Raw genomic sequence first — 25801 nt, 5'->3', positions numbered from 1 at the left:
CCCCTCAAAAGAGTTAGGGCGCCCAGCGCTACTGGACCTGGTTCCCAAACAGGAACAAGAGGATCCCTCCCCTCCTCCTTCTGTGGGTTGGGAGCAATCCTTCCTGCAATGTCCGCTCCAGTCGCACACAAAGCAGGTGGGCTTCTTATTGGCAGGGCTAACACCCTCCTGGTGCAATGCTTTCTTACCCTGGGGTGGGCTTTAGCTCATGTACTCTGCCCTTGGTTAGCCCTTCCTCCCTCTGACTGTGTTGAAGTGCTAGGCCATTACTGCCTCCTCAGTGGTCTGGGATCTCTGGCGTCAAACCAAAGCTTGGCCTTGGTCCACAACCTCGGTAAGCTGTCGTCCCTCCAAATATTATTCTCTCAAGGGACCCTTCACAGAAATGCCTGTCCACAGATGCCTGCAGGGTTTCACTGTGAACTGGACAATAGTTTCCACTCAGGAGAAGGAGCTTTCAGCATCCATTCTTGGATGGCAGCGAAAGTACTCCGCCCTTTCTTGCTGTCGGCCAAGAGGGCCTTGTACAGCCTTCTATCCGGGGAGAATAGCAGTAACTTAGCCATCTTGGTATCATCACAGCTGTTTCTTTCACCCGCTTGTTCCACCTCCACCTCCTCTTTTTGTGTGAGCTTGTCCGGGGTGCCACCATAGCAGCAGAGCTGCTGGGTTCCATGTGAGAACACAAAACAACTCTCATGGTCCTGCTGCTGCTGGCCATGTGGGTTATGCTATATTTGTGCTGCCATATCAGGCATATAGGCCCTAGTCCCAACCCTTCCCTTACTGGTTCTGCGCTGCCATCGACATGCTGCCTAACCAGGCCTGGTCCCGGCACCACAGGTGATCAAGCATCCCCGACTGCCCTACAGTCCTCAGCCTCACACCCTTGCTCTTCCCTGCCTGCCTGGGCCACACCTGGGATTATCAGGCAAACCATGCCTCTGGCCTGGGAGAGAGTTTTTAGGTCTGCTCCTGGCAGCGACCGTGCTCTCCCCTTAAAAATTCTCTCGCTGCCTGGATGTCCCTTAGCTTCTCCTCTTGCACTTTTAATTGCTTCCCCAGATGGCTATTTTCCTCCTTTAGTGCCTGTTCACTACTCTTGGTTTCTGTGACCTGACACTGCAGGTACTGTAGCTGGTTTCTGAATCTTTCCTTTGCTTGCCACCTCTCTTGCCTCACTTGCTGTAGGTATGCATTCAGCATTTCTGCTGCCCTGGCCCTCATTCTAGACCCTTCCTCCTCCTCCCTTAACTCTGCCTTCAGTTCCTTGACTTTCCTATCCAGTACCTGGACCTGTTGCTGAAGTCAGAGGAACCAGATAGCTTTCTCTATGGAGCGCTTATGCATCTTGCTGTCAGTCCACTGTGCTGCAGCAACCCCTGGACCCTCAGCTCACGAGACCCACTTCTCTGATATATTTACCTTTTCGAGATCATTTCCTCCATCAGAGATTTGGCTTCTGAAACACCCTTTACCACATCACATTCCTTCAGCCAGTGTCCTACCACTGGTTCTGCATTGCAATTAGTTATTTCCTGATTTTTAAGTGGTTCAAATCACCTCCACATCCCTGGTTCTAGACACTGGACTTATCTAGGGAAAGTGAGGACTGCAGATGCTGGAGATCAGAGTCACTGATTAGAGTAATGTTGGAAAAGCACAGCAGGTCAGGCAGCATCCGAGGAGCAGGAAAAGCGATGTTTTGGACAAAAGCCTGAAAAATTGATTTTCCTGCTCCTCTATGCTGCCTGACTTGCTGTGCTTTTCCAGCACCATTCTAATCTTATCTAGGGAATGTGAAATGGAGAAGACAATAGACAGGTGTTTCAGGGCAAAAGAATCTCTGCTTTTATCTAAAATACAAAAGGTAACTGTGATACAAGAAATACAGGTAAATGCAGTAGACAGGGAAATTAACCCAACTATACAGAGGACAGTAATACACCCACAGCTACTTTAAACACTATTAGAACCTAATACTTACAAAAACTTTAATCAGGCGTCCTACCCTTGGAGTCCTAATGTACTGTCACCACCTCCTTCCCTTCTCTGTTAGCTAGGTCGGAACTTCCGGTCTTTGGAAGTTTCAGCTCACCACTGAGGAAAATACAGTTTTAAAGTGCACCTGGTTGCTGAGATTCTTATTGTCAATTCTCTTGGTGTGGAACAGGCCTGTCTGGTAGCTCTTGTTCAAGAAGCTCTGGTTGGCTTTTCCTCTGAGATGTCTTTTATTCTGATGAGGCCCTTTTTTAACTTTCCAGTTCTTGGTTCTCAGTTTGGACTTTGTGATTCTTGGTTCAGAAGCTGCTTGTTGGAGCTGGAAGCCTGTGGGGAAGCTGTTTGTGCAGAAGCATGTTGTTAAAAAAGGTTTCCATCAGGTGTGATCAGGCCTGGCAGTTATACTTGATGTTCTGTTCTGAAGTTAATCGGCTTTTCAATGGTTAGAGTGTGTGTGAATGGGTTTTGATTGAGCTTGAATGTCCAGTCTCTCTGAAGACTCCAAACTGTCTGTGCTGAGTTGCCCTATGTGTAAAAGTTAGTAAATTTTGATTGTCCTCTTAGAGGTGTATATTGGAAATCCAGGCGGCACAGTGGCACAGTGGTTAGCACTGCTGCCTCACAGCGCCAGAGACTTGGGTTCATTTCCCACATCAGGCGACTGACTGTGTGGAGTTTGCACGTTCTCCCCGTGTCTGCGTGGGTTTCCTCCGGGTGCTCCGGTTTCCTCCCACAGTCCAAAGATGTGCAGGTCAGGTGAATTGGCCATGCTAAATTGCCCGTAATGTTAGGTAAGGGGTAGATGTAGGGGTATGGGTGGGTTGCGCTTCGGCGGGGCGGTGTGGACTTGTTGGGCCGAAGGGCCTGTTTCCACACTGTAAGTAATCTAATCTAATCTAATCTAATAGTTCTAGACAGTCATCTCAATTCTGTGAGTTGTGTTGTGTATTCTCCACAGAACTCATTCCAGCTTCCATTTACCTTTAATAAGTTTTGAAAAGTCCACATTTTGTCCAGTTTTTAAGATGGTGGGGATTTTTGCTTGATCCTACAGATCTTTCTTCTAAACTCCAATGGATATAGATCTAATTTCTTCAACCTTACTTCTTAAATTAAGCCTTTCATCACAGGAATGAGTAAAGGTTCAATGAACTGTGTCTAAAGCAATTATATGTATTTTCAAATTAGGAGGTCAAAGTTTTATACAGTGCTCTAGATGCAATCTCACCAACGGACGGTACAGCTGCAGAAATCTAGCTGCATTGTATCATGCCACCTCACTTGCCTCTCTCACTGTAAATCTGTGGACACTGTTTGTCCTGCCTGCCCAGGCCCTTCCCTACTTTTACATTCCATTTGTCTTACCATAAACCCCAACATCCATTTGCATTTCTAATCACTTGCTGCTCCTGCATACTTAATGTGATTCCAGTACCAGGAACACAGATCTTTTTGTAAACCAAGTCTTGCAATCTCGCCATTTAAATAACATATTGCTTTTCTATACTTCTTGCAGAAATTAACAAGTTCACATTTGCCCATGTCATACTCCATCTGCCATTTTCCTGCACTCACTTCACCCTTCTATATCCCTTTGTAGACTCTTTTTGGACTCTTTACCTCCTCTTGATAACATAATTTCCTTCTATCTTAGTGTCATCAGTGAATTTATCAGTCATACTGTCATTCTCCTCATCCAACTCACATAAATGGTAAATAGTTGAAACTGTAGCACTGACATTATACCAGTTACAGCTTCTGAACGTAAAAAAGCTATTTACCCCTGCCTCTCAACTTCCTATTGGTGAACTGATTCTTTATCTATTTTAATATTTTAACCTCTATACCACATGCTCCTCTCTTGTGCTACGACCTTGTCAAATGCCTTTTGGAAATCCACATATACCACATCTGCTGATTTCTTTCTATCCATTGTGAATGCTGCTTTCTCAAAAGATTCCATTGTGAATGTTACTTTGTCGAAAGCTTCTATTATTGAATTAAACATGTTTTCCCTATCTCAAAATCATGTTGGCAGTGCCTAATCTCATAATTTTTTAGTATCTAGCCCAAAACCTCTTACCTATGAATTCCATTGCCCTATGATAGTGTTAGGTTAACTGATCCTTAGTCTTTTGCCTTCTTCCTCCCTATTTTTTGGAATCCACGTGGAACCTTAAACTTTAAGGCAATTTGATGCCTTATAACTAATGCATCTAGTACATAGCAATGGCTTCTTTTAAAGTTCCAGAATGTAGGTCATCCATTCCTGGGGACATATTAGTTTTAGATTCAATAGTTTTTCAAGCACCTTTTCCCTGATTGTTTAAGGGTCATCAGTCCCAACCACCTCTTCATTTTCAGTTACTTTTGGGAAGTTTCCAAAGCCTTCTACTATAAAGACAAGCTTAAAATTCCTGAGCAAAGCCATTGCTATTTCTTTGTTTTCCATGATCAGTTTCCCAGGCTCACTCTCAGAAGGATCAACACTAGCTTTAGATATCCTTGTCCTGTTTTTTCCATTTGTAGAAACTCTTGCTGTTTTTGTATTGCTAGTTAGCTCTTTCTCTCTCTCGTATTTTGCTATTGTTTATTTATCATATTTTTAGTTATTGTTTTATGGTTCTTAAAAGCTGCCCAATCCTTTGACTTACCACTTACATTTGCAACACTGTATAGTGTTTTTTTCAATGTAATATTATCCTTAACTTCCTTATTTAGCCATGGAAGATGCATCTTTCTCCAATTGCCTTCCTTTCTTTTCTAACTGGGATAAATCTTCGCTGAGTTATTTAACATCTATGTAAAGCTCTGCCACTACAAGTAGATCTGGAATAACGTGCTCCTTGTTTGGCTCTGGAAATTATCCTCAAGACACTCTATAAATGCATTTTCTCAGCTACCTTTGCCAAACTGATGCTCCCAATCTACATCTAGATGAAAGTTGCTAATGGTTTGTAGTATTTTTCGCCTATATATAGTTCTCCCTGTATACTCTACCCTGCAGTGAATCTACTGTTAAAAGGCTAATAAGCTACTCCTACAAACTACTCTTAGCGTTCCAATTCCTTATGTCTACCCAAGCTGATACTACATCTTCATCTTTCAAGTTGAGGTCATCTCTCAGTACTGAATAATACTGTCATTAATAGACAGAACTATCTTGCCATCCTTTCCTAACTTCCTTGTCATTCTGTTATGTCAAATATGCTTCAATAGTCAGGACCAGGCCTTGGTCATCCTTCAATCAAGTCTTTATATTTATGTACTACCAATCTATCTCTTTTGTTATTGATGCTGTGTGCTTTTGAGTAGAGATGATTGCTTGTTTGTTTGTTTATTATTTTAACAATCTCTGGCCTTCTAAAACACTGTCACACTGAGGGTGCAGTGAATGTTTACGAGGATGTTGTCTGGTATGGAAGGTGGTAGCTATGAAGAGAGGTTGAGTAGGTTAGGATTGTTTTCATTAGAAAAAGGGAGATTGAGTGGGGACCAGATTGAGGTCTACAAAATCATGAAGAGTATAAACAAGGTAGATAGCAATAAGCTTTTTCCCAGGGTGTGGGATTCAATAACCAGAGGTCACGCATGGAAGGTGAGAGGTGAAAAGTTTAAGGGGGATATACACAGCAAGTACTTTACACAGAAGATGCCTGGAGCATGTTGCCAGCAGAGGTAGTAGAGGCAGACATGGTAGATTCATTTAAGGTGCGTCTGGACAGATGCCTGAGTAGATAGGGAGCAGAGGGATAAAGATGCTTAGAAATTGGGCGATAGGCTTAGACAGTGGATTTGGATCGGCTCAGGTTTGGAGGACCAAAGGGCCTGTTTCTAGGCTGTAAATTTCCCAAACTTTGTTCATTGTTCTTTGTACTAGCATCTTCTGCTGCTTCCTTCCACACTCTGGTAATCATTGCCTAAATTGCTGCCCTGCCTTACTATTTTGTTGTTTCCCTTTTCTTTATCATCTCCTTAATGAATGTCTTCCCCCTACTATTAAATTTGGAACCCTCTCTATTATCCTAGTTACATAACCCACCAGAACACTCGTCCCTGTATAGTTCAGGTTGTGTTATGTGGCACTACCACTATGTTAAATGAGAGAGAATCTGCATAGATCTCGCACCCCAAAATTGGACATGCACAAGGTGCTCTGGATAACCAGCAGCAGTAATATATTTACCACAAGCTGTAACTTTATGGCCTGGAATGTCCTTGTACCATTATCATCAAGCAAGGGGACCTATCTTTGTGCAATGAGAAATGTAAAAACATCCACCAGGAGCAGAACCAGACATACCAAAAAAGCATGGGTTAGCGCCCTGCTGAAACTATGATACAGTATGAAGTTCAAACTAAAGAAGAAGCAGAATGAAGCAGACAAATCTAAATGACTGCATAACCCAATCAAATTCTGATGTCCTACCGAGCCTTGTTCTGAATTTTAGAGGAAGGGAATCAATTAAGAAGAGATAGTAAAGGAAAGGGAAACAACTAAGTAGTAAAGCAGGGCAGCAGTTTGGGAAATGTGATAGAGTCGTGGAGATATACAGCATGGAAACAAACCCTTTGGTTCAACTTGTCCCTGCCAACCAGTTATTCTATACTTATATTATCCCATTTGCCAGCATTTGGCCCAGATCATTCTAAGCCTTTCCTATTTATATAGTCACCTAGATGCCTCTTAAATGTTGTAATTGTACCTCCACCATTCTCTTTGCCAGCACATTCCATATATGCACCATCCTTTTTGTGGAAAAGTTGCCTCTTAGGTCCCTTTTAAATCTTTCCTCTCTCAGCTTAAACTTATGCCCTCTAGTTTTGGACTCCCTCACTCTGGAAAAAGATGTTGATTATTCACTCTATCCATGCCCCTCATGACATTATCCTCCAATGCTCCAGGGAAAATAGCCCCAACCTATTCAGTCTCTCCTGATAGCTCAAACCCTCCAACCATGGCAACTTCCTTGTAAATCTCTTCTGAGACCTCTCAAGTTTCACAACATCCTTCCAATAGGAGGGAGACCGGAATTAATTGCAGTATTCCAAAAGTGGCCTATCTAATGTCCTGTACATTCGCAACATGATCTCCCAATTCATATACTCAGCATACTGACCAATGAAGGCAAGCATACCAAAAACCTTCTTCACTACCCTGTTTACATGTGACTCAACTTTCAAAGAATTATCAACCTGCATTGCAAGGTTTCTTTGTTCGGCAGCATTACCCAGGACGTTGCCAATACGTGTATAAGTCCAACCCTTGATTTGCCCTATCAAAACACAGCAACTCACGTTATCTAAATTAAATTCCATCTGCCACTCCTCAGCCCACTTGCCCATCTGATCATGGTCCTGTTGTACTCTTAGTTTAATGATTATCACAATATGAAAGGAATATATAAATGGGGCAATGCATCAGCAGATAAGGCCAGAGATTTTAAAAGAGAAAGCAAACAAAACCTCGAAGTGAGGGTCACAGAATCCCCACTATGTGGAAGCAGGCCATTCAGCTCATCAAGTCCACAACAACTCTCTGAAAAGCAGCCCAACCAGACCCATCCCATCATCCTGCACTTACCGTGGCAAATCTATCTAACCTACACAACCCTGAACATGATGGGCAATCTAGTATGGCCATTCCACCTAAGTTGCACACCTTTGTACAGTAGGAAGAAACTGGAGCAGCTGGAGGAACCCAATGCAGACATGGGGAAAATATACAAACTTCACACAGCCCATCAAACTGGGGTCCTTGGCACTGTAAGGCAGCAGTGCTAACTACTGAGCCACCATGCTGTCAGTTATCTCAGGTTATCTCAGTTGCTGGACAACTTGTTTGCAATACAGTGTGACACCAACAGCTTTGCTCAATACCCATTCTGGATGAGGCCCCATGAAGGTCTTGCCTTCTCAACCTCACCCCTCAGGTTAAATTCACCAATCTCTAATGAGAGCAGCCCTATGGTCCTCTGGGATGATGGTGACTTTAGCTTTAGTTGTGAATAGTGGTGGACAATCAAACAATAAACATGAGGAGAAAGTTCCACCAATTTTTCAAGGTCAGTTATGGATGGACAAAAATTGCTGCTTTCACCAGCAATGTTCACATTCCATGAATGAAGAAATAAACATGATTATGTGGTAAATACATATGAAGTCAGGTCGCAGACTGGATAACATCCAATTTTAAACAAGTCTCATTTGGTTATATATAGAATGCAATTATACTTCATTTTTTTAATGTCATATGTTTAAAGACTAGACATCACAGTCAACAATAGTAGCAGATGAGTCTTTAATGTGTTTCTATGATATTCTTCTGTTCACTTTTTTCTTAAGTAAAAGGGTTAACATATCTCTCAAAGTAGCTGTAATGCATCAACCAATCACTTTTTCTTTTATACATTGTAATTTTTAAATATAAGTGACTCTATATTGATTTGTGGTTGAAATTATTGACACCCACAGATGAAAGGCACATGTCCCTTAATTGAAATGCTGCTTGATTTAAATGTACTTATGTAACTGCAGCACAGTATTCAGTGTTTGACTTTCCATTTGTACAGCTTCTTAAGCTGTTCCACTTAACTGAATTTGTTTCTTTAAAGTGCAAATTGTTTATTTTTATCATTAGATTTTTATGTTTCCAGTTTGTCAGGGTGTCCCCGAGCTTCCCTCGCACTGAAGAAAGGCAAATTGTCAGGTGATGAATTGATGACCATCAAGCTCAGGGCAAGTAGAGGTAAGAACAAATACTAATGGTAAAACATGATCAGATAGAAGAGAAGAAGGTGCAGTAATAATGGTTATGGGCTTGTGATCCCAATTCACATCATTCCATGGCAACTCATGGAGCTTGCATTCAATTAATGTGAGCTCCTGTGGATATAGTGGTAGTCTCCTTTTCTCTGGACCAGTAGGCTTAGGTTTAAATCTACATGCTCCAGAGGTGCGTAATAACATCTATGAACGGTTGATGAGGAAAATATCTAAAATATTTGTTCAGATCAAAGAGAAACACCACATTATCTCAGGTACGCACCCTGTATCCCAATCTTATCTAGACCCTTCATTTATCAACCATTCTCTGATTAAATTATCTCTATTTTCCAATGTCAGGACTTGACTTTCCTATGATATTAATTTTACCATTTTCTGATTTAAATTCATGACTATTTTTCTTAAGTGATCTCACAAATACAAATCTAATTCCAGTCCTTAAATTCTTTTGGTTCTGTTCTACCTGTCAAAGTTATAGAGTCATGCAGAACGGAAACAGACCTTCAATCCAACCTGTCTATGCCAAACATAATCGCAAACTAATCTAGCCCCACCTGCTTGTTCCTATGCCATATTCCTCCAAAGGAGGAATTTTCCTGTTGATATATTTATCCAAATGTCTTTTAAATGTTTTGATTGGACCCACTTCCACATGCAAACCACCCTCTGTATAAAAGAAATGCCTCTTATGTATTTTTAAATCTCTCTCCTCTTACCTTATAAGTGTGCCCCATAGTCTTGAAATTCCCCATCCTAGGAAAAAGACAACTATTATTAACTCTATCTATTCCCCTCATGATTTTATAAACTTTTAAAGGTTACCACGTATCTCCTATGCTCCAGTGAAAAAAGTTCCAGCCTTTCCTTATACCTCAAACTTTCCATACCTGTCAACATCCTGATAACTCTCTTTTGAATCATCTCCAGCTTAATAGTATCCCTCCTCTAACTGGGCAACCAGAACTCGACACAGTATTCCAGAAGAAGCTTCACCAATGTCCTGTACAATTTCAACATGACTTCCCAAGTCCTATATTCAAAGGGCTGAGCAATGAAAGCAAGCATGCTAAATGCCTTTTTAACCACCCTCTCTATATGTGATGCAAATTTCAAAGAGTTATGTCTTTGGTCCCCTGGGTCCCTCTGTTCCATAACAGTACCCAAGATCTTATCATTAATTGTATAAACCCTAACCTTGTTTGTTGTACCAAAATGCAATACCTCAAATTTATCATCTCCTCTGTTATCCCTCCCAAACTAATATAATTGGGTGATAATCTGTTCCAGTTCATTCGGGGATTTCAAGTTACTGTGGTAACATGTTACAATACATACATATTGCAGTCGTGGTGGTGATTGTAGAGGCTCCAAAGTTCATTCTATTATACAGACCTGTTTAGCCACATTATGAATCAGTCTTCCTTGTCCAATAAGTATGGGACTCAAACCTAGAGCTTCTGACCCAGAGGCAGTGACATTATCCATTGGACCTCAAGATCACCTTAATGTGAATGTAATATTACAACAACAATGTGCATTTACATAATGATTTAAAAGTCGGGAATTTTTCCAAGAAGTATATAACAATTTGATAGTCAAAGATGGAAATATTAGGGGAGTGACTAAAAGAATTGTCAAATATGTGGGTCAAGGAAGTAAGAAGAGATGAGGGAGCTGAGGAATTTAAGGATACAATCAAATCCAAGATGAGGATTTTGAAAACACCTATCTGCCAGAAATAGCCCATCTCAACAAAAGGTTTGTGTTACAGTTAGGATGGACATTCCAGTTCTGGGATTTGCTCTTTCCTTGAACTTCTCAGTTGGTCTGAACTCTATTCATGGATGTAACGAGTGTCACTAAAGACCCAAACTTGGTAAATAATGATGAGAGGGAACACTGGGAGACTCAGATCTCTGTTTCAGTCAGGAGTCTGGAGAAAGAACAAAACGTTGCTTTTTTTTTGGCTTCCTTACAAATGTGAAAAGATAAAAATCACACAACACCAGATTATAGTCCAACATGTGGAGTACTTGCTCCACAACTACCTGATGACGGAGCAGCACTCCGAAAGCTAGTGCTTCCAAATAAACCTATTGGACTATAACCTGGTGTTGTGTGATTTTTAAGTTTGTCCACCCCAGTCCAACACCAGCACCTCCAAATCATTACAAATGTGACTTCTTGTTTCTTTTTAGGGGTTGATTTTAGTGGACTGGGATAGGGGAGACAATTGAGGAATCCTCCTAGTCCTAGCAGAGAATAAATGTTCCTGTGGTTTGAAGGAAATGAACAGATGCACATTGAGGGACCTTTCCCACAAACATACATGAAATCAGCACTAAATATGTAGTTCACATGGTCCAAGCTATACTTAACAAGTGAACTCCAGATGACACCTCTCACTGGATTGTTTGCGCCATCTATGGGTATATTCTATATCAGTAAATAGCATGTCTTTATTTCTTATAGGAGCTGAAAGTGATGAGGAGATCAATCATTTGGATGATGAGATTAAGGAGCTGAATGAATCAAACTTAAAAATGGAAGCAGATATGATAAAGCTTCAAACACAGGTAAAGTTTACCAGTGCTATAGCTCAATCGAACACAAGAACCATTTGATGTAATTTTTACAGGACAGTTAGTAATTGTTTCTTTGAAGAAATTGATTTACTACACAAGATTGTCTTTTTTCTCTTAGCCAAGTCAATGCTACAAGTTTCCTTCCCTTTAAACATTTGAATCTATTTTCCAAATTATTATTCCAAAGTGTTGGATAAATACCACACCTTTATAATTTAACTGAAACCCACATCAATAAACTCAGTTAAAAATCACACAACACCAGGTTATAGTCCAATAAGTTTATTTGGAAGCGCTACCTTTTGGATTGCTCCGAAAGCTAGTGCATCCAAACTAACCTGTTGGACTATAACCTGGTGTTGTGTGATTTTTAACTTTGTCCGCCCCAGTCCAACACTGGCACCTCCACATCATCAATAAACTCATCATGACGTACAACTTAATTCTGTAGGCTAGTTACTGCAAGAATCTTAGTCCTACATTGTCAGTAATAAATCAACGGTGTATTTCTGTGAAAATTGTAAACCGCCCATTATGTAATTAAAGAAAAATTATTTCTAAATTTTTAGATTACTTCCATGGAGAGCAATTTGAAAACAATTGAGGAGGAGAATAAACTAATTGAGCAGCACAATGAGAGTTTGTTAAAGGAGTTAGCTGGTCTGAGTCAGGCCCTTATTAACAGCCTCGCTGACATCCAACTCCCACAAATGGTAAGGTATCAAATAAGTAACTGAAACTAAAACATTTGTGAACAGCATAATGACTGCGAAAATGTGAATATTTACGACCCCTTAATACAATTTTTTAACTGATATGCTTTGTGATGTCATTGTGACATTTCAGAATTCTTAAAGTATATATCTGCCACTCATTTTTCCCTGTCAAGTTAAAAGCAAAATATATTATACTTTTTTTTCATGTATACTGCTGGCACAGCCATGTTAACTTTTACTGTTGGAATAAAATTAAAGAACAGTGTGCTATCATGCTTTTTTTTAACATATTCCCTCCTCCCTTTAAGCTTCTCTGCGCCCATTAAAGCACAGGTCAGGACTCCTCCATCCAAGCCTCTGCCAATGAACGTTTTGAGGTGGTTGCTTGGAACTGTGCAAGAGCGTTTTAGGAATGAAGGGGGCGGGAGATGTTGTCAAGATTGTGCTTCCCACTCATTGCACAGGCAAATTCAAATCCATCACTATGTTGGAAAATACAACCCCTTTTTGAGGTCCACAAAGGGGTGGAGAACTAGAGCACTACGACAATCAACCATTTTAATGGTCAAATTCTTTGTGTGTAATTATAATGAAAATGGAAAGTGAGTGTTACTTTGTACTCACACTAGCAATTTTACTAAAATCATTGGAAGGAAGAAAATTAGTCCATTTTCCCAATATCAAAACCATAAGGAATTTATAGGTTTCCAGCTAAGGTGGGAGTGAGGGGTATTTTAGAAGCCAGAAGAAAGTGAGTTAATCAACGTTGTAGGGTTTTTAACCGATTAAGAATATAGTTAGATCATTTAAAATGTATGGTGAACCCATTTCCCTCTGGAATGTTGACAGTTTTTTTTCTTCAGTTTTATGTACAAAATAACATTAGTTGACGTTAGATGTAGTGTGCCTTGTAATTAACAAAATGGAAAGATAAACAAAATACTGCAATTGGAAATTAGAAATTAGGACAAAAATACTTTTTGTTGTTCATATTATAAATGAAAAATGGACAGGTCTGTGGTGGAAAAGGATTGTATTTTTAATCTGATAGAATGTAAAACAATCAGTATTTAACTGAAGGAAGGTTTATGCCATGTTTTACTGTGTAACCTTAAAATTCAACTAACTGATAACCTATTTTCAGGACAAACTTAAGGTGAAGTTTTAAAAAAACTGACAATGATTATAAAATTAAATAGTACAAACTTGTTCAATAATGATTGGTGTTGTATGAATATTTCATTGAATTAGTATGTGTAACTGGTGCAAGGTTTGTGAAGGTTTGTAGCTCAGGTTGAGGTTTAGGATGTAGGTTTGCTCGCTGAGCTGTAGGTTTGATATCCAGACGTTTCATTACCTGGCTAGGTAACATCATCAGTGGTGACCTCCAAGTGAAGCGAAGCTGTTGTCTCCTGCTTTCTATTTACATCTTTCTCCTGGATGGGGTTGCTGGGGTTTATGGTGGTGTCATTTCCTGTTCGTTTTCTGAGGCGTTGATAGATGGCATCTAGATCTATGTGCTTGTTTATGGCGTTGTGGTTGGAGTGCCAGGCCTCTAGGAATTCTCTGGCATGTCTTTGCTTAGCCTGTCCCAGGATAGATGCACTGTCCCAGACAAGATGGTGTTTTTTTTTATCCATGTGTAGGGCTACGAGGGAGAGAAGGTCATGTCTTTTTGTGGCTAGCTGGTGTTCGTGTATCCTGGTGGCTAACTTTCTTCCTGTTTGTCCTACGTAGTGTTTGTGGCAGTCCTTGCATGGAATTTTGTAGATGACATTGGTTTTGTCCATGGGTTGTTAGTTTTTGTTTGAGAGTGTTCGTGGGTTTGTGTGCTACTAGGATTCCGAGGGGTCTCAGTAGTCTGGCTGTCATTTCTGAAACTTCTTTGATGTATGGTAAGGTGGTTAGGGTTTCTGGCTGTGTTTGGTCTGCTTATCGTGGTACCACCAATGATACCATATTAACCCACAAACCCACCAACACTCTCAAACAAAAACTAACAAACTTAAAAGACCCAGTACAACCCAGGGACAAAACCAACGTCATCTACAAAATTCCATGCAAGGACTGCCACAAACACTACGTAGGACAAACAGGAAGAAAGTTAGCCACCAGGATACACGAACACCAGCTAGCCATAAAAAGACACGACCCTCTCTCCCTCGTAGCCCTACACATGGATGAAAAAAACCACCATTTCGACTGGGCCAACACATCTACCCTGGGACAGGCTAAGCAAAGACATGCCAGAGAATTTCTAGAGGCCTGACACTCCAACCACAATGCCATAAACAATCTCATAGATCTAGATGCCATCTATCAACCCCTCAGAAAATGAACAGGAAATGACACCACCACAAACCCCAGGAACCCCATCCAGGAGAAAGATATAAATAGAAAGCAGGAGGCAACAGCTTCGCTTCACTTGGAGGTCGCCCCTGATGATGTTACCTCGCCAGGTAATGAAACATCTGGATATCAAACCTACACCTCAGCGAGCAAACCTACACCCAAACGTGCAACTGGTGTTTTATAATTTGGTATTTAGAGAAGTAAATGTGTGTCTGCATTGATTATTTTATAAAACATTTGTTAATTTAAATGATGTGAAACAGGAAGGCTTATTTTAATTTTGAATGATAATGCATTGGCCACCCATTATACACCCTGGTTAATTTTCAATGACAGCATTATAGAGGCTTTCAAGTCAATTAAGAGTAAAGTTATATCATGTAAAATGAATGACAAACCAATTTCCCTCTGGGAATGTTGATGGATTTTGATATATTTGACATAAATACTTGTTTAAGAAGGTTACAAAATTCCTATTGCTGCAGATAGTTACTAGAGAGATTTAATTTTTATCCTGATCGTGTGTCATTGGAAAAAAAGGTACAGTATTCCTGCCACTGACATTCATTGTAGCATAAAGAAAGCCTGCCTCCTATAGGTGATGATTCTGAAATGTAAGGAAAAGGGATTGGAGATATGAAACAACAATAACTTGCATTTATATAGTTCTCCTATTTGGTGAAGCATCATAGGAGTGTTAACCAACAAAATTTGACATCACACCACATGAAGGGCTATTAGAATAGATGACAAAATGGTTGGTCAAAAAAAAGGTTTAAAGTGCCAACCTAAATTGAGAAATAGCAATGCAGAGGCAAAGAGGATTAGAAAATAAATTCCAAAATGTAGGACATTGAGCTGAAGGGATGCCTGTCAAATTTGGAATCAAAGTTTAGGACCTGTCGGAAGGGAGAATTGGAACCAGGTATTTGTTTTAGCGGGTTATTGGGCAGAAGAAGTTTATAATGATAAGGAGGAGTGAAGCTATGGAAAGATTTGAAAACAAGGAGAATTTTAAAATGAAGATTTTACTTATGTGGGAGGCATTATTTTACTGTGTGTAGGGGTGTTGTGAATAAGACATAAATAGCAAAGATGTGACTGAGAATTTCAGCAGCTTATGAACTGGAGTCAGATGATATGACAGAAGTAGAAATCGGTTGACTTGACAATGGAGTGAAAATGTGGTCAGACCTTATTTCGGGATTAGAATGACATTGAGATTGCAAACAATTCAGCATCAATCCATTGCCACATACAAGATAAAGTCAGTAACTAGGGGTCAGAGTTTGTGTCAGGCACTGAATACATAAGTTCACTACCAGGAAGTGAAACCATAACACGTGATTATCTGGCACTGAATTAATAAGTTAATTAATCATGGACATGTCATCACACAGATAAAAGGTGCAGGAGAGGCATTGGAGGATGATAGCATGATAAATTGTGTCAAAGATTGCAGATAGGTCAACAACAAGCACCTCTTTCGAATGCAAAAGCAGCATACTATGAATTGTGGCAGTCTGCAATTAAAGCAGACAATGCTAGAAAAACACAACTGTGAGGAGTGAAACAGCATTACATTTCAGATCAATGACCTTTGAATTTTTTATGACTTCCTTCTTGTGGTCCAACAGATACAAATAGCATATAGATAGAAAAATAAAGTTAAATCAACACAGTGAGGTTGTGGGATTTCAGTTTTAACAAACCCATCCTGGAGTATTAAAGGAGTGCTTATTTTATGTTAAATGGGAAGTATTTACAGGGCATTGAGTGAACTAGGTGCAGAAAGATTCTAAATCTATTTTTAAAGACAGGTTTAAGATCAAATGCTTCTGCTTTATTGATGCAATTTTTGGAGATGCTGTATCTGTAGAAAAGGGGATGGGGAGGGCAACACCACAAAGGTTCTGATGGATGTTAGCCGACCAAGGTAACTAGTAGAAATTTATAGAAAATGGCCCTGGATTTCCTATGTAACTTCCACGATTTCCTTTTTTTACTTCAGCAGTAAATTAACAACACTTCAGCGAAATGATGTAAAGGGATGAAAATGACCTCGACACAAATTTCTGCTGGTTCAGGGAAGGATTTTACCAATTTCCTACTTAGAAAATTTAGACCAAAGCATCAGAAGTAATGTTCACAATTCAGCAAATAGAGGTCCATGGACAATTAAGAGAAGTGCAAAGTGCAAGCAGCAAAGGGAGACTAACTCTAAGAAAAGGATGTTTTATTTTTTTCCTTATGAACTGCAGAAATAATTGTTATGAAATGTCTAATTATCTTTTATGTTAACAGTTTCCAGGATCCTGGATTAGATTAGATGAATTTGTATAAGCTAGCAGAAATCAGAACATTTGCCAAACATCACATTTGAATGTCCCTTCTGGCATTAACTTCTATTCTTTTTAAAGAAGTTTTGACTTGTCTTTATTTTTGTATAATCCTCTTAAATGTGAATTGCATATTAATTGTATTAAATGTGAATTTTCCATTTAGGAGCCAATCAGCGAACAGAATTTTGATTTGTATGTGAACACATTGACTGACATGTACAGCAGTTTGGAGAGGAATTACACCCCTGAGAGCAAGGCCCTTCTGGAAAGCATAAAACAAGCGGTAAAGGGTATCCAGGTGTGAAATTTGTCCATGCCATGCTAATGACATTTTTTATTCATAAACAGTGCACTTCAGCTTCAAGTGTTTATCGCGTATGCAATGCTGACCTGTCTTAGGAAATGCAAAAACCATATTTACTACAGTCACTTCACAACACGAATCACTATCCTTCCTTTATGGACACAAATTGAAGGTATCAGAACAAAAGCTAGAAAACATGCATAGAATACTGCTATTTTTAATGCCCAACAATGCTGTTGTAGTTACAGACCCTGTTGAAATAAAACTAGAGGTGAATTTCTGTAATATAAATTTCAGATTAATTACAAAAAAACAGTCTTCAAATTATGCAGTGATAGCATATGAGCAGTTAACATGTTCATCTAAATGCTTCACTCTGCTATTTCAGCAGAGGTGTTAACCCATTAGAAATAAATGGGTTTCACACCCCTACCAAAATACCAGAGTTCGGAATTACAGATAGATTAGGCATTCATATGTCAGGATCTAAATGCTTGCCTTCAGAGTATATTTAAAGTATCTTCAACTGTGTTCATCATGAGTGACATTTAAAGAAGAATGTTGTGCAGTACTGATTCTTAATAGTTTTCCTAACCAGCCCATGTAGGTCTTATGATGGGACATTGACACTTTTAAAGCAAATTAGGAGGGATGACAACATCTAGATCACTGCACTGACTTCAGATACTTTCCTTTTGCACCAGTTTTTTAAAAAAAATGATTTGATGTAAAAAGAAGTATGATTAGGTTATTTTTTATAATATTATTTATTGTTTTTAATTTAATTTTTTTAGTTGTTTTAATTATGCAAACCATATTATATTTAAAGAACTGACTTTCTGGGAGAGGTTTATAAAATTATTTCCAGATGTAGATTCTAGAAAATGTTGAGAACACTTTTTTTTAATAAGTGACAGTTCTGTTTGGGCTTGAATGAGAAATAACTAAAAATATTATTTAGGTCTTTTGTGAGTTTCAAATTTTTTTTCATTCTGGTCATTTGTGTTCTGATGCATTTATTTTCTTATCACTGTGTTTTGCTAGATATATATATATTCTTTACTTTTTATATTGCATTTTGTACAACCAACAAAGCAATCAACTGTCAAAAGATCACGCAAAAGGATAAGTGTAACATGAAACACTGCCCTCTAATGGAAATTTAAATGCAGTGCATCTGTTTTCCAAAATACTCTTTCTGACAACAGTTCATTACAGATCCAATCTGTAAATCAGGGACTACTGTACAGTAACAGAGAAACAAAACTAGAGAAATCTCAACAAATTGCTTATACAAAAATGTTTTTATTGATTTTTTTAAACTGTAAAATGTCAGATTTCTTGTACACTATATTACGTCATAAATGAGCTAAAAACTGCCTTTGTGCGTGAATGGGTATAGGTACCACATGCACACACGAGCATGTATATGTTCTTGTACCTGTGTGTGCTTGAATGAGTCTAAGTGTGTATACGTATTTGTGTTTGAGACAGCAGCTGATGACTAAAAGTGACTGAAAATGTTTGCCTGTTAAGTTTGCATATTTATTTGTTGCTAACACACAGAATGTAATTTTTTTAAATCAGTGGTGCTAGGTATAATATTTGTTCTATGGGCCATGTTTTGTGCATCTTTTTCCTTAAGTACATAATTAAAGGGCTACTCTTGCGATCTGACTTTTTTTTGCACTCTATACTAGGACTACATCCTTACCTGTACTTTCTGTGGGTTGTTTCATTTGAATATGAATTACTTGGTGATCTGTGCAATGTCATTTGTGGCATTTTTTTGAAGATGGTCACATTAGTAGCATCATTTGGTTCTAGTCAAATTCATTGCATTTTTCCATGAGGGTTGAACTTCACCAAACTTAATAGAATTCCTTTAGGGTTATTTATTATTCACAACTGTGAAATCAAACCTCTGAAAGTCTCAGAAGTAGCACTAAAAATCAATCCTTTCAACAGCAATAAGAAACTGGTCATTACTATAAAAATATTATTAAAGGAACTATAATTTCATATTTTCAGCAATGTGGTATGAGGTAAATCTAATTTCACAGCTTGCCATCTATCTGCATTATTTTTAGTATCCAAAACAGGCATTAAGTCTGTTGCATGATATTTCTAGTGCATCCAGCTTGAAAAGGTTATCACTAGAAATGCCATCACCTGCTGTACTTCTGATTCTTAAGATATGGCAACCTGCTTAGCTCTTGCAGCATCTTCAGACACTGCTCTACATTTTCAAAGTCACATGACCAAAGCAAATATTGTTCACATCTTTTCTGTCAACTGAATTCCTTTTTGCTGAAAAAGTTTCAGTTACATATTAGAATTAACATTAGTAAAATGACACTATTTATGATAGTATTTGTAATGGAACAATCATAGCTATACCAAATTAAAAAAGCTGTGCATGCAAACATGTAAAAGAAGGCTGCAACTGGGGACTATTGGAGGTAACATTGCTCTGTAGGCTTGTGAAGGATGAGAAGACAGCAATAATTAGGTAGGGAGAGAGGAATGAAGTTCTTCAAGGACAGAGAGAAGGTCATGATGGCGATATGGAATGAACATTGGTACTTGGGATAGGTAACGTTTCTATTTATGACAGGGTGCAAGTGAGGTGGTGATTGACACAGGAAAGCCAAATGCTTCTGTTAGACACTAGGGAAAGCATTCTTACTAGTCCTGATGGACATGGAGTGTAGCAAAAGATAACTTCTTGACTCAGCAACTCCCAAGTTCTTTCTACTGCTTTGTTTCCCAAGACCTGTAAACTTGCGCAGGAAATATTAACATTCAATCAGGCTCCCAATTCTATAGTGGGAACCAAATTTAAATTCATTACTGAAGTCTTCCACTTTCCAATAGTAGGACACCAGTGCAGACGACATACGTGTGCTCAGCAAATTGGAGATAAGCTTGCAGTTTTGCAGTTTTTAGGAAAAATTAATATTAATAGTTATGTTCTTAAAGTCTACTATACTTATCTATTAGCCATGTATCATTCTAAAATCAATACATTATTTAGATTTGAAAGAAGATTTATAACTGATTAAATTCTGGTATTAGTAGTCAATAAAATGGAAAATATTGTTTAGATGCAATTAGTTTCAGCAATCTAGGTACAAATGATTATTTTCTATTTCAGAGTGTTTTCAGCTTCAAACAGGTTTTTCTTAGCATTTCATTCTGGGAATCTAATATATTTTGTTTGAGAATGTTGTCACAGACAGAGGAGAAATAGGATGGATTTAAATTGGGATTGCTTTTCCTCTCTTGCGCTGGGGTAGCATGGTATTGTTTGATTTACTCCTTGCCTTTTTTACTCCCGTTCCTCACTGAGGAGTTCAAATATTTACAGGACTTTTTCCAGATCACGATGGGTGTATGGAGGTCTCAGGATCACCCAAAAGTCAACATTTGGCTATTGTTATGATTATGATTAAGGAATAGAAAAAAAAAGCCATCTTTTCATTATGATGATTCATTTTCTTCTTAAGGGGGGAGGTATTATGAAGTGTCGGTGTGTACTGTACCTTTAAGAGAGTTGAAAGCTGGTAAGAACTGACTGTAGGCACAGAGAGTGCTGAAGAATTTAAAATGTAACTTTGTGCTGTGAAACCAATAGTGCAGATGAGTTGCCATGGTACACAACAGATTTGAATTTGGCCAATCAGTTTAAATTGTGCCCCAAGATACCAAAATCCAATCGAATTTCAAATATAATGTTTTGATGACATCAAACCAATGAGATGGTCCGATGTTTTGGGAGTATAAAATCGGGTATTTTGAGCAGTTAGCCAGAGTGGCAAAGAGCATCCACAGATTCGCTCTCTGAAAGGTACCTGTTCATATGAAAGACATGTGAAGCAGAATACTGAAGAAAAGATGACAGAGGAAAATCTACAGAGGAAGGTAGAAAGAGAAGATTCAACAGCTGGCTGGTTTTGAAATTTGAATTTTTTTTGTAAATCTTAATCAGGGTTTTTATTGGATCAGTATTATAGAGTGGGGAGGTAAAGCTAAGTTTAAGAGAAAGGAATTGTAAATAGTTGTTAAGAAATAAAATTATGAAAATTTGTTTCTTTAAGTGATAATATTTGGGAGTTCTTTGCCACTTGAAATTTTACAGATTACGGCACAAGGTGAGCTTTTCTGTGTGTCTGGTTTAAATTAGTAGAAGGATTTACCCCGTGTCGTAACACTGCAGATAACAACCTTTTCAATTGTATGTGCAATCTTCAGTTTTAAAGGCTGTTTATGCATGATGTCAATGGCCAGAAATAGATCTGACGTAGACACCGGTGTCTCAGGCCTGTGTGTATGCTTTTACTCCACTCCTATTTACCGAACATTCAGTCAGGCAGACCGGTTCCAGTTTTACAGGCTACCTCCAATCAGACGGAGGGGTCACCTTACTAACAAGTGGGCCATCTCCAATCCTGCAGTTCATTCCCTCCATCCCTGTTCTCACACAAAATACGGCTTTACCCTGTCAGAATGACAATCCGATATCATCCTGATAGTTTCCAATTGGACAGAAGGGCAAGTGAGTGCTACAGTCAGAAGCCATTCTGAACACAGTCATAGGGCAGAGACTTGCCTGATTGGAGATAGCTGGATAGAGGGAGAAATGGCTCCAAGTTTATGTCACTTCCTTTTTCAGTTAGACACATGGAAAAGAACCATTTTGATTGATTGGCATCAGGTATGAAGAGGCAATAGAAAAGCAGATGAAAAGGCTAGCAGACAATCAAAGCCTGCATGTATCAGCTGAGTTTGTTTCTGAAAGTGACAGTGCTTGGCTGTTAGTAAACTTTTTGTTCCCTCAGTTTTTTGAGGATGAAAGCAAGGAGGCTTCAATGTACTGATGACTCCAGTAGAGATATAGTGATCACTGTCTTACTGGCAATTTTGCCCTCTGAAGGCAGGTCCTTCACTGTTTACAGGGATATGGTGCTGTTTAAGAGCCAGAATTCAACAGATAACTAGGGCTGTTATCTTGGTAGGAACAGACTATGCATAGAGTCTACAGGCGAAGGATGGATTACCATCAGTGCAGGATGCTAGTATCTTCACAGACAGTGAGCTTTCTCTGTGAATTGATGGTTGAGGAGATCAGTGAAACTGCATTGGTGGACACTGTATGCTTGTCACTCTCACGGTGTCTGCAGCCTTGAGCTTTTATGCATTGAGGTCATTCCAATAACCAGTTGGATATGTTTGTGGCAAATTTGAAACTGCAACTCATCATTAAACAATAGGGTGAATGTTACAGAGCAATACTTTCACCACTGATGATGTTAACGGTAAGAGAAAGAGCCAGAGGTTCTGTGCATGTTCCTGAATTCCTGAAGTTCGAGCAGTGGAAGGTTGCATGCATATGTCCATATGCATATGCCCTGACTGCATCAGGACAGTCAAGGGCATTGGTCAGTTGTAAAGTGCTTTCATTTCATCAATACTCAACTTATGTGTGACCATTGATAAAGAATCAGGCAGACGATTGCCTCCTATTCCGAGAGCTGTAATGGCTTTACATGCTTGGGTGCTCCCATATGCCACAGATATTCTGTTTACCAGTTCCATTAGAAGGGTGGCTTCATGGAAACAAATACAAGCCTGCTGAAGAAATGCATACAGAGGCTGAGATACAGTACAACGAGAGACACGCATCTACCAGGACTGACCACTGGTTTACTCAAAAAGAGGTATCGATGTTTGAACTGTGCCATATTCTCTGGCAGTTGTCTCACTAATCATCATGGCCTGTTCTGTCATATGCTGCCTGCTGCTCCAGAGTGGAGAGTCCCTGGTAGACTGTGATCTTATGGGGCAAGACACCTCCTCTGACATTGAGGCTGAGGAGCAGCAGCAAGTCTTCCCTGGAACCATGGGGCTGTCCCTGATCTGACCCTCACCATGTGGCATGGCAGCTTCAATAGGTGATGAGAATAGGAAACAGAAATAGACAGGCAGAGTTAGAGGGTAGAATACAAGTCTTTTCCTGAACACTTATTACTGAGACAGGGAATAGGACAGACATGCTGTGATGGTATATCCTCCCCAAAAGGGTCCTGAATGAGATACTGCTGGCACAATGGTCCACAAAATGAAAAAAATACATGATGAGTCTACTGCTGCTCTAGTGCTACATTGGATGCTGCTTTCCTCAGATGTGAATTTCGTGTGGCCTTAACACTAACCCAAGGCCAACATGTCTTCAAATGGGTGTCAGTGATGAAATTCTAGTTCAAGACTTAACTCCCCTCACACTGATCATCCTGTCCTACATACCCAATTGGGCTCAGAGTCCTATGTTCATGTTTAGCCTTCTTGCTGGGTGACTGTTAATTGGTTGGGCAGCACTTAATTTGCTGTGCTAAATCAGCGAGGGTTCAGAAGCAAGGTCTGAAAGTTAGTCCCAAATTTTTGTGTAAATGTATTTACCTTTTCTAGAATGGTAAGGTCAGATCATGCCAGAAGCTGAGTTGTTCTGGGTTGCTTGGACGCTCCAGTTAAATTTGAATTCAGCAACGCCTTTAACTAGTCAAGAACCATTTGCTTGAATGTTACAAAATGAAGTTAACCAATTGATTTTTAATTCATTTGAATAGAATTAGGTTCTTAATAAACAGCTTGAAAGGAGTAACTTTGTGTTAAAAAGATCCAAGCACATTTTAAACTTTATATCGGGTAGAATTAATTGTTAAGAGGAATGATTTGTTTTCTGTCTTTATAGCTACTGATTTTGTTATTGAAACCTACCCACAGTGCAGAAGATGATAAACTTGTTTCAACTTGTCACACAACAACTGTGGTTTTCATTTGCTCAAACTGAAAAAAATCCTCAAATAGAGCTCAAACCGCACTACTCGTTCAAGTAGTGGCAAATTTGACACTATCAGGTTACTGGTTAACGCAGAACTTTCTGTTAATGTATTTTGCATGAAAATTTATCCATTTTTAAAAAAAATCTATCATTAAGTCCTGTATATTTTCAATTCTACAAATATCCAAGGAAACCATTTCATTGAATTATTATCAACATTCTGCTCGCTTTGCAAAGTCATTTATTCCCACTTCCTGTCTATTTCTGGTTGTTTTCTGTATTGCGACTTATGCAGAGGTGCAAATACCACTATTAGATCTTATTAACATACTGATGCCTTGAAGGATGTGATTGTTAAAATAAAGCAACCCACCAAAAGTACAAACAGGACCCAATTCCTCCAGAGCATCAAGGCAAATCTGTAATGCAGTGACGATGTGTGCATTGAATTCTCATTCTAATATGACATATGCCGCATCATTTTTCTATGATCTTGCCTTAATATTTGGGAGCATTGGATTCTGAACCAATTTTATCTATAGTTTTGAGAAGATTCCCTTCAAAAATATATGCAAGAGCACAGAGCCCTGATAAAGAGTACAGACCCGGAGCCCTAACAGATTGTTACTGCTGTCATTATGTATCTGCTGAATATAGTGAGAATCATAGAATTAATTGCTACCACCCATGAAAATAATTACAGTTTTATAAATACAATATTGTGGTAATATACTGAATCTTAAAGTACAGCACTGCTTTTAAAAAAACTTCTAAGTTCAGTTTTATATATAAAATATAATTATTTTGTAAATGTCTACACTTTAGTGTACTCATTCATAACTATTATTTGTAATTGCTTGAAGCTAATTTAAATGTGCTGTTCAATGTTTTGGCTCAGGTATCTCTGTGTAGTACATTAATATTTATTGTTTCCAACTGGTTCACACTTGATGTGTTTTGTAACGTGCACTGAATTGTTTGTTGTGTCAAACCGCATTAATAATGCTAGACTTTATTGTAAAATTTGCATTTTTCAGCCCTGATGATGTGTACATTTTTATGTTTGTGTAGGTTGTACATTGATGGCTGTTCACGTAATTGCTATTTCTTACAAGGAGACAGAACATGTGTTGTATACTATACAGTTTTTTTGTATGGTAGCAAATAAAGTTGATAACCAAATGTTCATTGGAATTTTTTTTAATTGTTAAAAGGAAAAATTGAGAACAATTATATTAACTAACTTTAAAGGGCAAAATCAGAAATATTTGCACATTGTTTTAACATCATTGCTTAAAGGAGCATTGTCAACTCTACAACATTTTTAATTCCACCCTCCATCCAATCCTTTATGGAGATACATTTTCATAACTGTAGCAGGGTTGTCCAATATTTTTTGCATGGATGCCACACTTCAATTTATCTCATACTTGGAGGGAGGGAATGGATATTTTTTTAAAAATCAGAAAAATAAGGATTGTGTAGCAGGCCTGGAGGCAGAGAAGGAATGGCTGACCATCAGGCAGCCCAGGGATAAAAGAAGCAGATAGTGCAGGAGACTCTGGGGTCCCACTCATAATTTGGTTTTTCCTTTTGCAAGTTCATAATGGCATTGGTTACTCAAAGGATTTCAGTCAAAATCATGATTGTGTGAGCTGGACAGGAAAAGAAAGGAGTAATAGTGATAGGGGATTCCTTAGTTCGGGGCAAGACAAACTTTTCTGTGGCAATAAATGTACTCCAGTTTGATCTCCTGTGTCCTTGTTGCCAGGGTCAAAGATGTCACATAACATCTACAATACATTCTTCTGGGAAAGAATGAAAAGAGGTTATGATCAGTGTGGTATCAATGACTTAGCTGGGAAAAGGAATAT

General features: G+C 38.8%; 1 protein-coding gene across 1 annotated transcript in view; it reads left to right on the top strand.

Annotated features, from left to right (window-relative positions):
- st18 (ST18 C2H2C-type zinc finger transcription factor) overlaps window positions 1-25115 on the top strand; it is a 427076-nt gene extending 401961 nt beyond the window's left edge. The window contains exons 21-24 of the mRNA XM_072570512.1: window positions 8658-8749; window positions 11260-11363; window positions 11942-12085; window positions 16946-25115. Of these exons, the coding sequence (XP_072426613.1) occupies window positions 8658-8749; window positions 11260-11363; window positions 11942-12085; window positions 16946-17086 (481 nt within the window). The 3' untranslated portion in view covers window positions 17087-25115. The remainder of the gene's footprint in view (window positions 1-8657; window positions 8750-11259; window positions 11364-11941; window positions 12086-16945) is intronic.
- Window positions 25116-25801: the final 686 nt, after the last annotated feature.

This window comes from Chiloscyllium punctatum, chromosome 5, assembly GCF_047496795.1.
Source record: "Chiloscyllium punctatum isolate Juve2018m chromosome 5, sChiPun1.3, whole genome shotgun sequence".
In the NCBI taxonomy this organism is placed as follows: domain Eukaryota; kingdom Metazoa; phylum Chordata; class Chondrichthyes; order Orectolobiformes; family Hemiscylliidae; genus Chiloscyllium; species Chiloscyllium punctatum.
Note: the sequence above shows the minus strand (reverse complement) of the source record. Positions and strands in the feature narration are given on the sequence as shown.